The following is a 14,132-nucleotide window of genomic DNA, read 5'->3' on the forward strand; positions in this document are numbered from 1 at the left end:
GCGCTGCGATGCGATGCAGCCAGTGGGAGTGGGGGACTACCGTATATTGGATAATTACCGGTATGTAGGATGTTCGCTGCGCACGTTCTATGGCCAGTATCCCGTGTCCGTGGCCGGCCGGCCGACGAACAGAGACAGACGGCCGACGAACAGAGACAGACGGCCGACGAACAGAGACAGACGGCCGAAAGCAAGCAAGCAGTAGTACATTCCGGTACCGGCATGTGCGTATTGCGAACAACGCCGACTCTCGAACTCTCGAGTCACTGTTATGTAGTACTCATCCGGCGCCGGCGCCGCCAGCACTAACTACCCGCCGCACTCGCAGCGCTAACTAACCAAGCCTTCTCGCCTCGCGAGGAATGGAGGCGAACGACGTCAAGACTCAAGTAGGCGGAGATGTGGCGAAGACTCAAGATAGCAAGAGGAAAGGGAAAAGGAAAAGGAAAAGAAAGGCACACTGGCTACTGACTACTGCCCACTGACCATGGCCACTGACCGGCCCTCGCAATCGGATGGGAGATGGGCTGGGTACTCTAGTCAGGTATCGGCTCACTCTCGGGTCTCGAGTCTTGCAGCGTGACTGTCTGCGATAATTGATTCCTACAGCTCCTACACCCCACCATCATCACCACCATCCTCATTAGCACTACCAACGTTTCCAGCCCTCTGCCTGCCAGCTCGTGAGTGGTGCTGCCAGCCCGCCCTTCGCACTTCACACAGACATCGCGAAGAAAAAAACAAAACGAAAACGAGCAACACTCGCTTGCAAGCGAAGCGCCAAGGTCAGGTTCTCTTTCCTCATCCTCATCCTCTCCCTCTCCCTCTTCCACTCCTCTGTAGTCCTCTGTATGCAACAAATTATGCAATGCATCCCTACCTACCTACCTACCTACCTACCTACCCCATCCCTGTCACGCCTGCCTGCAGCACGCGCGTTGCAATTGGTCGTCCGCAACGTCCTCGTGGATCTCTGCATGGTGCACCAGGCTAAGTTAATGCCGATCGCTGTTGAAGCGAGCGAGATACAGTGGGTAGCTCGTCGATAAATCAACAAAATAACGAACGAACGAGCGAATGGTCCGGCAGGGCGGAGAAAGAGTCCGCGAGCGATGGAGACAGATGGGGTGGAGAGTGGGGGGGGGGGGGAGGGGGGGGGGGGGTGGGGAGACGAGACGAGACGAGACGAGACATGTGCGCTCGCTCCGTGGATGGTGCGAAAGTGCAGAGGCAGAGAACGAACGGCTCGAACGGTTTGAACGGTTTGAACGAACGCATCGAACGCACGGAGTCTGACCGGCCGGCGAGGAATCGGGACAAAACAGCCAACCGTCTAACCATCCAACCATCCAACTACAGAACCAACTAGTGCTGATCTGAGGGAAGGTAAGCTGCCCCACTACTCTACATACATCATACATTGTTGCTCTACATACTCTACTCTACGTAGAGCAGCTCCTGCCTGCTTGCCTGCCTGCCTGCCTGTCTGCCAGGCAGATGTCTGCTGGGTGGGTATGTGTGTAGAGTATGTAGATGTAGGCAGAGGATGTAGAGGCGGGTGTGTAGGTACTATACTCACGCTCCATACCCTGCCGATGTATGTAGCAAATGTATGTAGCATACGCACCCCCGCCCCCCCCCCCCCCCCCGCACCGCGTGGTGTGCGGATATGTAGAGTATCCATCGTCCATCGACCATGTTGACGTCACCGAGTGGGCTCGTGAAGGCTCTTGAGGTAGATTGTCAGACGAGCCCTAGCCTTGGGGGGGATTTCCGATGGATGGACTGAAGAAGACGAGGACGAGGACGACGAGGATGAGGAGGAGAGAAAGGGTTACGTTACTGCATTCGGGGAGGGGGAGGGAGGGGGAGGGGGGGGGGGGGGCTGGCATCCTGGAGAGCTCGTTCGATCTTGGTAACCAACCGGCTTTGAGCGCGGTCGCTCAGTCGCCCAAGTCGCCCAGGCTGGTGGCCCGTGGTGGTGTGCGGGTAATATACGCATACGCGTGAGTGGGTGTGATGCGAGATGGGGTTTCGCCAAGGATCTGAGAGAAAAGATGGGATCAGAGAAAAGAAAAGAAAAGAGAAGAAACGAACGAACGAGGGCGAGATACGGGGGGAGAGGAGGGGGAGGTGATTAGAATTTGGCGAAGAGAGGGAGAGGGAGGTGATTAGAATTTGGCGAGGAGAGGGTGAGGGTGAGGGAGAGGGAGAGCTTCTCGAGCGCCGAGAGGATAAGCTGAGAGATCGACGACGACAACTACTTGGCTGCACCTTCTCTCTTCCCTTCCCTTCCGTGGCCGGGTGAGCATGGCCGGGCCAGGCCACATGGTGCCTCGGTGGACGGAAAGGGATAATATCAGCCCCGACTGCCCACTGCCCAGTACCCACTGCTCACTTCCCACTGCCCCAGCGCGGAACAAACATCCTCCCTCAGGAAGCCACGGAAGACGTACTCTACAGAGGCAAGTAAGAGTAGGGACATAGCTGAGTGCGACTGCCAATATATTCTATCTACCTGCGTGCTCTACACAGCACAGCCGAGCCTGCCGCGCCGCGCCGCCGCGGCATCTGGCCTTCCGGACGGCTGTGCACACTGCTCAGCGCTATACGTACGTAACTACAAAAGCCGATCCCTCTTCCCCAGGCCATCTTCACCTCCATCTCCACGGAGGGAGGAAGCCGAGTGGCGAGACCACCGTTTCATTTTCTCTTCCCCACCCATCCATCAATGCAGAAGCAACCAACCAACCAACCAACCAACCAACCAACCAACCAACCAACCACCCCGCCATATCCGTGGTTCGCCGGCCGGTGGTAGGGGGATAAATTGGGAGCGGTGCGGATGACTGAGACACCCAGACACTGAGACACTGAGGTAGCAAAAAATGAAGCTAACCACTCAGCCCGCTCGCTCGTCGCTCGATGCCGTGCGTTTGGATGTCGTTTCTTTTTTTCCCTCTCCCTCCAGAGTGAGCAAATGACAGAAGACCTTGAGGATGTACGACATGGGACATACCATCAAAGGTGAGTACAATGTGGCGTCTATGTCTCCCCCCCTGCGTAGGATACATCAAAGAGTCGCCGAATCCGAATCCGAGCCGGTAGTCGGGATTCGGGACTCGGTGAATGATGATCCATGATGAGCATACAGTGTTATGTATGGTATGTACGATATGGAAGTACGGTACACTCTGTGCACCGCAGGCGCACTTGCACTATTTACTTTCACTTTCACTTGCACTCCTCACTTCTCACTCCTCACTTCTCACTCCTCACTTCTCACTCCTCACTTCTCACTTCTCACTCCCCACTCCTTTCACTTGCATCGCCCCGCCACCGCGGACAGCGCAAATACCGACAATCTAGATGAGTAGGTAGGGCATATAGGGCATGTATCATAGCTGAGTAGCTACCGGTAGCTACGATGCCGAACCCAACTAGCGGGCAGCAGCATTTCAGCAGCAGCACTTCAACAGCAGCAGCAGTAAAAGGTGTGGTTACTCTGCGTATACTGTATGTACGGCTTATGAGCTAGTCCATCCATCCATCGAGAAACAGTGAACCACCGATCCTGATTGGTCCGGTCACTCTCATCACTTCACTTCACTCACCACCGAGGTTGTTTTCCGTTTCGTTTGGTTGGTATCGTTTCGTTTCGTTGCGGTGGATAGCGCTGTGTTACTGTGCAGGCAGATACTTCTCACTGAATGGATTATAGGCAGCGTCAGTTGGGACTGTGACTGGGAGGCTACGAGGTTACTCCGATCGTGAGCTGCTCGCGAGGCCTGGTCTGCGAAGGTCTAGGCCGTACAATGGTATTTAGCCAGCTGCGGGCCTCCAAAATCAATCGACGCCACCCGCCCGCGAGCGCGAGCGCGAGGATGACTCGTATGTATGTACCGTGTAGGTTCTACAGCCGTGTAAGCTGGCAGATTCCGAGCTGGAGCTGCGGTGGAGCTGGGGGGGGAGTAGGAGTTTGGACTGCGGACAATACCACTGCAGCCTTCAGCCTTCAGCTCAGCTCGGCTTGTCCGACGGATGGACGGGCGTTTGTATCACGGCGGCGCGAAAGCTGATATGACCTATCGTGGGAATGTATACTGTAGCAGTAGGCAGCTACCTATAGTATGATATGGTATAATATGGTAGTCTATACCTCACGGACGTCAAATCCTAATTGTGAATCTGTGACGGGAGGAGGAAGCTGCGAGTGAGATCGTGTGATCCTTCCTTGCCACACACCACACTTCATACCGTATCGTACCGTACCGGCGTTGGACTAGGTAGGCAATGTGACCGTGCCCGCTCGTGCATATCAATTGGATATGCTTCAAACTTCGATCAATCGAATCGGTGTCCTGCGCTCTAGTTGTACGTTAACGTCGCACCGATTTCGAAGGCCGAAATACTTCTCCTCAGCGATTCCCTTCCCTCCTGGTGGAGATCCGGACTTTACGCCAGCGTGTGGGGTGGAAGGCACATGCGGTGAGTCCTCTCTGGCGATCGTGAGCGACGAAGCAGCAGAACGCACATGCCCTACATCAACCAACGTCCGACGTCCGTTCATCCGTTCCGCAGCGCCAGCGACACACGATATCACCCACCGTACCTCGCCGCACTGCGCTTTTGGCATTCACGGATATGCATAAAAGTCCCCAGTGTACTGTACTTTAAATACCTCGCTCTTGTTCCTCCGGGGCGAAATAATGCCGTTCGATGTCAGAGCTCCCCTACAGACCACCACCGACCCCCAGCCCGAGCGCTCGAATATTGCGTAAGGAAAACGGAGGGGAAATGTCCAGCCATGTGACTTGGTGCCAGATGCTGCTGCTGGGGCCTGGGATATCTAGATTCTACAGGAGCGGGCTTCGAACGTTGCACCGAGAACCGAGGTGGTGGGGTGGGTGGGTGGGGAGGAAGCAGGAATCTTACCTACCTATACCAGTAATCTAATCAAGAATCCAGAGGTAAGGTAAGGTCCGTTTTACTACGGAGGAAGAGGGTGCTCAGAGCGGGGAAGGTGAGGTAGGACGGGACTAAGACCAACTCAGCAACGATGAAGGTGTTGGATAGTAATGCTTGGTAACCACCGGTACTACCTAATACCCATCACCTTGAGCAAAACTAAATTGGAATTGACTTTGACGTCTGACTCTCCGGTGGGGCGTGTGCTTGTAATTGCCCTCACACTGGAGTCTGGGATGAAAGCGTGTTACCTATGTAATCACGAATCCCCATCTCCCCGCGATGCTATGATATGACATATCATGTTAGACTTGATATCCCAAGTGCATCGATCGCCGGCAGAACTCTGGCTGGTACATTTCAAAATTCGGGACCACGAGCTGGTCCAAAAAATCCCACGCCAGGGAAGTACATATCGTTGGGTACATATCTTTGGGTACTACAGAGCACCACCTCACCGTTTCGAAGGGCAGTTTTATGCGGAAGTGAGGCGTACGGTAGGTATAGCTGCTCCACGATATGCAATATTTACATACAGCACTTCGTGTGGAGCTCTATCACAAGCGCAGAATCGACACTTCTGCAAGTCATCGATATCGCTGTGGTGCAGTGGTGCGTGTCTCAGCCGATACTGATGTGCGCGGGTGACTGGATTCAAGCTTTCGCATTGGAGTATCATGCATACCTGGTATCGGCCGTTTCGAAACAACATTCGGATTGAAGACAATCGCAGCGAAGGAATGGCCTTCCAAGTTCCGCTGCCGGTACCGAGATCATATGGCTTCGGTGCACCCCGCGGTGGTCACTGGTGGCTGCGGTTCTTTGCTTTCTCTGGCGCGCCGTAACTTGTGTCTCGGCTATCCGTATCATTCCCGAATCCCAGGTGGTTGCTTCCCCGCGCCGCGCTTCGGGCCGAAGCTTTGGCTTGTTTTTGGACCCTGGTTGAAGTTAGCCCGCCACGAGCGCCGCCTACGTAATCCCCCGTGTGTATGTAGCTATGTCATCACCACTTTTCCTAGCCCTCGATCTACCTATGGCCTGGCCTGGCGGCGACGTTGGGGCAACTGCACGTTGCAACCACATCCCCGCGCCATGATAACCATCTTCCCCGGCTGCAGCGTGCAATCGTTCAGAGCACGAGTGGTAACAAAAGTGTGCATGGCGAGCTCGAGTGCTGTCCTCGGAAAGCGGGCCAGGTCGGTGTCGACCGATGCGGCTGCCTATGATGAAGGTTGGTTTTCCAGGAGGTGGGACGCAGCGTGAGAAGAGCTGATCGTTCGGCGATGATTAGCTGCAGCATCGGAATCTGAATCGGAACCTTTCGTCTGGCCTGCCCCTCTAGCGAGGCTCGAAGCGGCCAGAAACTTCATTCGAGAATGGTTCGACTCCCCTCACCGGCTTTGCGCCGTGGTACTCGCTGACTCCCAGCAGTGCCGCCTCTCCAAAGAACATCCTCCTCGTCCCAGACCGGGATGCGGACGGCCTCTCTTCTGGTACCATAATGTCACTAGCCCTACAACTCCTCTCCAAGCCGCAGCACCAGATCCACACGCACTTCGTCCTAGCAGGCCGCAACATATTCAGCACCGAGGAGCGGGAGTTGATGACGGGCCTCTGCCGCGAACAAGAAATTTCGCACATGATCGTACTTGACCAAGGCTCGCGCGCAGCGCCGCCACTAGTGGAGGCAGACACGGGCACCAAAGTCCTGATCATCGACCACCACCAGAGCGCGCACTTCCCCTCGGGCGCGGTGGTAGTGAACGCGTGCGCGCACGCGCCTGTCGCCACATCGAGCGTGCTAACGTACGCGATCTGCGAGCCGCTGCACGCCGCGGTGGAAGAGAAGGCGGCGTGGCTCGCCGTGCTGGGGGTGTTTGGCGACCTTGGTCCGTCGACGAAGCTGGAGCCGCCGTACCCGCCGGCCCTCGCCGCGGCGAAGAAGAAATACCGCGCCACGCATATCTCGAGCCTCACGGCGCTGATGAATGCGCCAAGAAGAACGCCAGAGTGCAATACCATCGATGCGTGGATGCTGCTGCAGCACGCACCAGACGATGAGAATCCGCCCACGCCGAAGAGGATCTTGGATGGTGAGGTGGACAAGGTTGGGATCGAACAGCTGAGGGATGCAAGTGCCAGGATTAAGGCGGAGACCGAGAGGTGCCGGCGCAACGCACCCGTGTTCTCGGCGGATAGGAGGGTCGCCGTCGTGCTTATGCACTCCGCATACCAAATTCATGGCCCTATCGCCACCATGTGGGCCGGGTTCCTGAAGGGTAGCAGGCTCGAGGTGGTCATGGCAGCGAATACGGGGTATGTCGAGGGGAAGGTCAACTTTTCCTGTCGGATGGCTCGGTCAGCTAAGCCACCGGATGGAGAGAGCGGCGTGGATATCATCGCCATGCTCTCGGAATACGCTGCGAAGGATCAGTGGCTGCTGGAAAACGTTGGGACGGAGTTTGCGAATGGTCACAAGCAGGCGACCGGTGGAAGCCTGAGGAAGGACGTGTGGGAGATGTTTGTGGAGAAAGGATTGGAGCTGACGAAGAAGGAGGATAAAAAGACGAGGAAATCGAAGAAGGAACCGGCAGAGAAGAAGCAGAAGAACACGCTGGATGCGTGGGTCAAAAAGGACTAGCGCTGTCGTTACATCATAGCTATCACTCGGTTTCTCCTCAATCGGCACCCAGAGATTCTTCCTTTCAAAAGTACCAACCCTTACCCGTGATGCTTGGAACAGTCTTAGGGCGTTGAAGCACTCGCCGGCAACGTATTTCTGTGTAGGTTTACATCGCCCAGACCAGTTCATGCTCATCCCACTCTCTCCCACCTCCTGGCCTCTCGACCCCACTACCATAATCACAACTCCTCTACTGTATAGCCCTCCGCCCCTTCTCCGCCACATCCGGCACCGCAACTCGCCTCCGACATTATAAGCGCAATGGGTCTCCCTCCCTATATGTTTCCTCTCCAGGACGAGGCGCCATATCCCTGCCTCCTGATTTCGGGATACGGATGTCGAGTTCTCACCCATGCAGACGAGGGAAAGAGAGCCTTTATCTCCCTCTCGGACAAACTCACTGCCTGGCCGGATAGCAAGCACTTTGTCCGCGAGCAGCCACTGCCACAGCCGCGTGGCCACCAGCACTTGCTCCTTCCAACAATCGCCGACTCCGAGCCCGATGCAGATGCCGTGTCGCTCCCCGAGGACGAGCGGGAGGAGGAGCCCGAAGAGGATCCCGAGGAGGAACCGGCTTCGGAACCGGATTCGGATTCGAGTTCGAGTTTGGACACCGAACTCCTGCCGGGATTCATTTATCTGTGGGCTGAACACGGGGAAGACGAAGAGGATGGCCCGGTGTATGAGTCCGACGGCGAAGAGTCGGGCCGTACGGCGTTTTCGACGGTCTCGAACACGACGCTCATCAACAAATCGGACCACAAGATGGAGGCGTCGATGAAGGTTTACAACGACCAGGAGATGCCGGCGCCGCTCAAGACCCAGCCAGTCAACGGGCAGATTCAGATCACGCTCCATGACCAGCAGCGCACGGCTCTGGAACAGCTGAAACTGTTTGAACTGCAGTTGGAGAAGGAAGAGCAACACCGCGCGGCGCAGAAGACGTCTTTCTACCGTGCAAAGACGCATCACCGTTCGATCCCGGCGTCCCTCGCACCGATCCTGGTCCGCGCCGTCACAGTCGACAAGATGCCGCTCATGTGGACCCTCGCAACTCTGGCCCCCAACATCCGCGGCGGAATCATCGACCAGATCACCTGGGTGCCCCACCGCCAGAACCGCCCTTCGATCAAGATCTTCTTCATCCAGTCGCAAGATGCGTTCCAGTACTACAAGTTCGTCACCGAGAAGGGCGGCATCCCCTGGTACGGGTTTCCCGGCGGTAGGTCCTTCGTCAGCCTCGTCCCGGCGGAAGACGGCGGCGACGCACCCATCAGCAGCGCGGTCCTCCAAGGCCTGCTCCACGAAGGCGTGCGCCGCTACTTCCGCATCCGCGGTCTCCCGTCCAACGTCGGTCTCGGCGAGCTGCGCCGCGCGATCCACCGCTACGCCGTCCTGCGCCGCGGCGTCCGCATCGTGTTCGAGTCAATCACCCGGGACGCGAAGCACACCGAGGTCAAGATGGCGTCCATCGAGGCCGCTATGGCCGCGCGCGATGCCATCACAATCACCTGGCCCCGCTGCTACATCAACTGGACCGACGACGAGTGCGAGCTCCCGCTGGACAAGAGACTGCTCGCCTACTGGAAGGGTATCCGCGAGCGCAACGCGGCGCTCGTTGCCGAGAAGGGCGCCGAGGCGGTCATGAAGGCGGCAAAGTGGGGCGACACGGAGCCGAGGATACAGAAACGGATTGAGAAGCCGAAGCCAAAGCCAAAGCCAAAGGTTGGGGATACGGATCAGGAACAGGGCGAGCAGACTGATGCCCCGGTGGGAGATGAGTCCGCCCATGCCGCTTCTGCTTGATTTCTCTCTTTGGTTTTCTTTACGACGGCCTGCTGGCGATCAGTTGATGAGGGGGGTGATCGCAAGCGGGACTGCACTCGGATAAACCAAGCAACCTTTCCTCTTTGCATGTATGCCGTTCGGAGGCGCTTCTGTTCTTTGCATTTCTGTATTCTTTACGGCGGCTAGTGTTTTCCAGGCCAGGCAGCTGAAATCGTGATTTAGTGTGTGTAAATAATGCGGTCGGTCCTATCATACGAGTATGTAGAGTAGTAAACGGTAGTGCTGCTTAAGGGAACCTCCATACATGTAGGTATATAGCTAGGGCGAAACCTATCAGATAATCAGAAGGAAGAGAGGAATGATGTGATTGATTGTTCTACGCGACCAAATCTATCGTCACTACGCGGCTGCCCGCTGCTTCTCAGCCGCCTTCATGATCATCCCAAACACCTCCAGATCTTTCATCGAATCCGCTGGTGTGGTCTTGGCTTCCTTCCCTTTGACCACCATTTCCCAGAGCTCCTTCAACTCGAGGGTATACGGGTCTTCGTACGTCCTCCTGACCGTCCTCTCTTGGAACGCACCGGGATCGCCCTCGACGGCCTCTCGCACGACCATGGTGACCGGAAGCCCCTTCACGTACGGGGTATCGTACACCACCTTGACGGTCTTGTGCTTTCCGAAAACCTCGAGGCTCGCGTCGAAGCGCGGGACTTGGTCGATGCCGCTTTCGTAGGTCACGGCGAAGTTCGGGAACTGGAAGAGGACCGTCCAGATCGGGAGGCGAAGGGAGACGCCGAGCACGCTGGTAGGCACGCCGAGGCATTCGCGCATGAGGGAGATGTCGTGAGATCCCAAGCTGGAGGTTTTGCCGCATTTTAGATCGGAATAGCCGTTCGAAGGAGGAGGAGGAGGGGGGAAAAGAAGCATACCTGCAGAGCCATCGCCACATCTCAACGTTCTCCGGAGTATCCGGGACATCATTCTCAACCACCAGTGCCTGGTTTGTCCCTTTTACCGCCCACATCTTCCGATCCGCGCTGGCGGCTTCGGAGATGTCCGTGGGCTGGATCGGAAACGCCCCGGACTGTCCCACGAACACCGGATTCGGCGCGATTATATCTGCCGTCCATCAGTTCCGCGCCGTCTTTTTCGGCTCAACGAACGAACCTCTGACGCGAGCATAGAGCACCTCCCCCGCGCCGCCAACCTCCCTGATGGTGTCCTGAAACACCGCCGCGTACCTGCGCATGTATCCCACCATCACCTTTTTCCCGCCACTCTCGCGCTGCGCAGTCTCTATCAACTCTACGTCCTTCCGACACAGGGCGAGCGGCTTCTCGACGAACACGTGTTTCTGTAACTTCAGGGCGCAGACGACGTGTTCGACGTGGTACTCATCGCTGGAGGCGACGAAGACGACATCGATATCGGCGGCCCTGCAGAGTTCGTCGTACGCGTCCGTGGTGCGGTGCAGGTGCGGCAGCCGCGCCGAGCAGTGCGCGAGTGCCGCCGCTGAAACGTCGCAGAGAATCCGCACTTCGAAGAGGTGGCTCAGATTTACCAGCGTCGCTAGGTGGATCACCTGCGTTACTTCGCCGCAGCCGATAATGCCGACGCGGACACGCTGCGGAGGGGGTGGGGCGGAGGTGGACATGACTGCCGGGCGGAGAGAGCGCGGGGTGACCCCGCAGAGGTACCTACTCTATCTACCTCTGTAGACCGCTCAGTGTGTGTGACGTCAATGCCTCGCTTGCGCGGAATATCCCGCGGGCGTAGCTTACTGGTAGATACCAAACTCTCCGTATGGCGTTGCGGACAATCGGGGTCTTGCGCAGGCGGACGCGGGTACGACTCGCCATTCAGAGCCGGTCACAATACATACCGGTATCTTGTAGGTGTCTTGCAGAACCGTGAGCCAGCCAGTTACGACTCAGCGCTCGGTACTCAAGCATAGGTTATCATTCGTCAAAACTGACGCCTAGGCAGTCAACAAAATCCCAAAGCCTGTACATATTCGCAGATATTCTAGTGTAATCTTCTTCCGAAAAGAGGTATACATACACAGCTAACACCCGGTATATATATATGTGCTCGCTCAATCACCACGATCTCGATCCACCCATGATCTATCCCAGAGGTACAAGAAATGCGGCAATGGGGCATATACAATGCATGGGCACGCGTTCGAACTGGCTCAGTACCGATGAGGGCTCTAATAAGCTCCAAAGGGCACTGTTGATCAATTGGCGTTGATAATATATGGCTTTTGGGTGCGCATATGCCTGACCGGCGTGCTCGATAGACAGTCTAGTCTGCTAGCTCCCTAGGGTACAAGGAATGCGGCAAGCCGCTATTAAGTAAATGCGAGCCTGCTTGTAAACCGGCTCCTGACACAAAATACGGCTCATTTGCTCTGGTAATTCAGGCTTCTGCTAGTAAATTAGCCTAAGCTGAACCAATAGGCGTTTGGCAATAATTGCGGCCATTTTACAATAGTCAAATTAGGCTCTTATACTTAATTTGGCTGTCAATACTGAATATGTCGATTGAACAGAAGCCTGATTTGGCGTTGAGGTGTAAACTGGCGATTAGTAGTAAATGTAATGTCTCGCCACCACTCTCTTCGGGCATCCGTTGGTAAAAAGATCCCTTACCGCTTATTAGGCTTCCGGCTTGAGTGATGAATAGGCTTCGATTTATACATGGAGAATATTCTCCTTATTCGGCCGACCCACCATGCGTACCCCCCGACATTCCCCCGCCATGCCCACCAATGTTGATGCCCGCAGCCTACTACTAACCACATTCGCTTCCTCCCGCCGACAGCTCTTCCATCACTTCCTCATCTAGCCAACAGCTCTTCCAAGTTCCCTTCCTCCTCTCGCCAACAACTCCTCCTCTCCCCCTTCACTTCCTCCTCGCGCTGACACCTCTTCCATCACTGCTTCCTTTCGCTGACGGCTCCTCCATCACTACGTCATCCTCTCACCGGCACGGTGGCACCCACAGCTCCTCCATCACTTCTTCCTCTTGCACTGCAGACAGCTCGTTTCTAGCAGACAGCTCCACCTCCTCCCGCCCACAGTTCCTCCTCCTGCCGCAACCTCTCTCGCTCCTCCTCTTGTCAACAGCTCCTCCTCTCCCGAAAATCTCCTCCGTCACTTCTTCCTCACGCTTCTCCTCTTGCTAACAACTTCTCTTCTTGCCGACAGCCCCGCCTCTCGCCGAGCCCTCCTCCTCTGTCACTCCACCACACAGTATTTCCCTTCACCGTCGTTCGCCCTCGTCTCTGGTCTTCCTACAGCAGGTACGTATTGCGCTCCTAGACCTAGCTCGCTACGGATACCCACTGTCCCGGTACTAACAGAATGTCTATTCAGCACGCCGGTCATGTTGAATCTGTGCTAAGGTACCCGGGTGAAGGCCGGAGAGTCAGGGAGAGGCGGGGAGGGGAGGATATATATGGGGTGAGCAGCGGTATCTATCATACATAGAACCACAGCAGTTTCAAGCAGCAGTTCGCGCTCATGTAATTGTTGAGGTCAGCAATATAAGCTCCTAAAAGCCATATTATCAACCATGCCCTTTTATAGCCGTATCAGTGACAATGCCTTTTGGAGCCCTTTTATGAAGAGCCCTTTTAGACTATAGAGCCCTTTTAGACTATAGAGCCCTTTTAGACTATAGAGCCCTTTAATAGCCGGAATAGAGCCCTTTTAGGAGTCCTATTAGAGCCATTTGACTGTCGTCTTCCCAGACCGTATTAACTCGTGCCCATTTAGTTAATACGGCAGTGCCGCATTCCTTGTACCCTAGGGTAGTATATATCCGCGGTGACGGTGGTGTGGTATCCGCGACGAGCCAGGCCTGATAATACTGTAGGACGGCATAGGAGTACAAGGCGTACCGGCTGCAGCAAGACCAGCCTGCGACAGTGACTACTGGTTCGGCGTGCGAGTGACTTCGACCCCGTCTCCGATGATTGACATCACATTTGCTCGCTCGTTCCATCTGATGAGCACGTTTTGGTGGGGTCTAGCAGTATGGCGGTATGGCGGCACTTCCACCCCGTCTTCGACAACTAGCGTCACGTTTGCTCGCTCATTGCATCTGATGAGCAAGTTTTGGTGGGGTCTAGCCGTCTGGCGGCGGCGAAAACCAGCTTGGAATCTGGCGGCTCCTAAATCACCTACAAAATCCCCCCTTCTGCTCCTCCTTATCTCCTTCTCTTTACGACCATCACAGCTTCCATTCTTCGTCGACCATTCACCTTCTTTCCTTCATTCGCCTTCCTTCCTTCCTCCCTCCTTTTCTTCATCGACCATTTGCCTTCCTTCCTTCCACCTGATCTCGAGATCAAACCTCAAGGTACGTCGTTCTCTCCCCCACCCCCCCCTCTTTTCACTTCCAGGATAACCTTACAGAGCCATTCTGCTCAGCCGTAGCAGCAAGGAACTGAGGGATCCGTGCAACCGGTCTACAAAGTAGCCGGTTGCAGGCACAATAGACGGATCCAACCCTCGAGGCTGAGCAGAAAAGGTTCAAGGACGGGGTTTTCTCTTCTGCTGCCGGCAAAATTCATTCCCCCTTCCTCCGGGAGTCCAAGTCGGGTGAGAGCCGACTTGCTCGCTGGGGGATGGCCTCTCCGAAACCGGGTGACGGACGGTTTCGTATTGACGAGGAAGAAAAA

General features: G+C 55.8%; 3 protein-coding genes across 3 annotated transcripts; 1 reads left to right on the plus strand and 2 right to left on the minus strand.

Moving 5' to 3' along the window:
* Positions 1 to 6,060: 6,060 nt before the first annotated feature.
* BZA05DRAFT_446689 (DHH phosphoesterase) lies at positions 6,061 to 7,609 on the plus strand (the record flags this gene model as incomplete). Its single annotated transcript, XM_051487099.1, has 3 exons — positions 6,061 to 6,199; positions 6,260 to 6,347; positions 6,400 to 7,609. The coding sequence occupies 3 exons, from the start codon at positions 6,061 to 6,063 to the stop codon at positions 7,607 to 7,609; spliced, it is 1,437 nt and encodes a 478-aa protein (XP_051337844.1).
* A 1,364-nt stretch (positions 7,610 to 8,973) lies between these two features.
* Positions 8,974 to 9,717, minus strand: BZA05DRAFT_403983 (uncharacterized protein; the record flags this gene model as incomplete). The annotated part of the gene is made up of 2 exons (XM_051484255.1): positions 9,695 to 9,717; positions 8,974 to 9,644 (listed from the first exon to the last, which is right to left on the minus strand). A coding segment is annotated over exon 2 (362 nt), but the record flags the coding sequence as incomplete, so codon positions are not given.
* Positions 9,718 to 9,838: 121 nt separating this feature from the next.
* BZA05DRAFT_420283 (myo-inositol 2-dehydrogenase) lies at positions 9,839 to 11,096 on the minus strand (the record flags this gene model as incomplete). Its single annotated transcript, XM_051485637.1, has 3 exons — positions 9,839 to 10,298; positions 10,372 to 10,561; positions 10,610 to 11,096. 3 exons carry the CDS (start codon positions 11,094 to 11,096, stop codon positions 9,839 to 9,841), a joined length of 1,137 nt encoding a protein of 378 aa, XP_051337846.1.
* Positions 11,097 to 14,132: the final 3,036 nt, after the last annotated feature.

This window comes from Tricharina praecox, assembly GCF_024521635.1.
Source record: "Tricharina praecox strain CBS 144465 chromosome Unknown BZA05scaffold_19, whole genome shotgun sequence".
NCBI classification, from domain to species: Eukaryota; Fungi; Ascomycota; class Pezizomycetes; order Pezizales; family Pyronemataceae; genus Tricharina; species Tricharina praecox.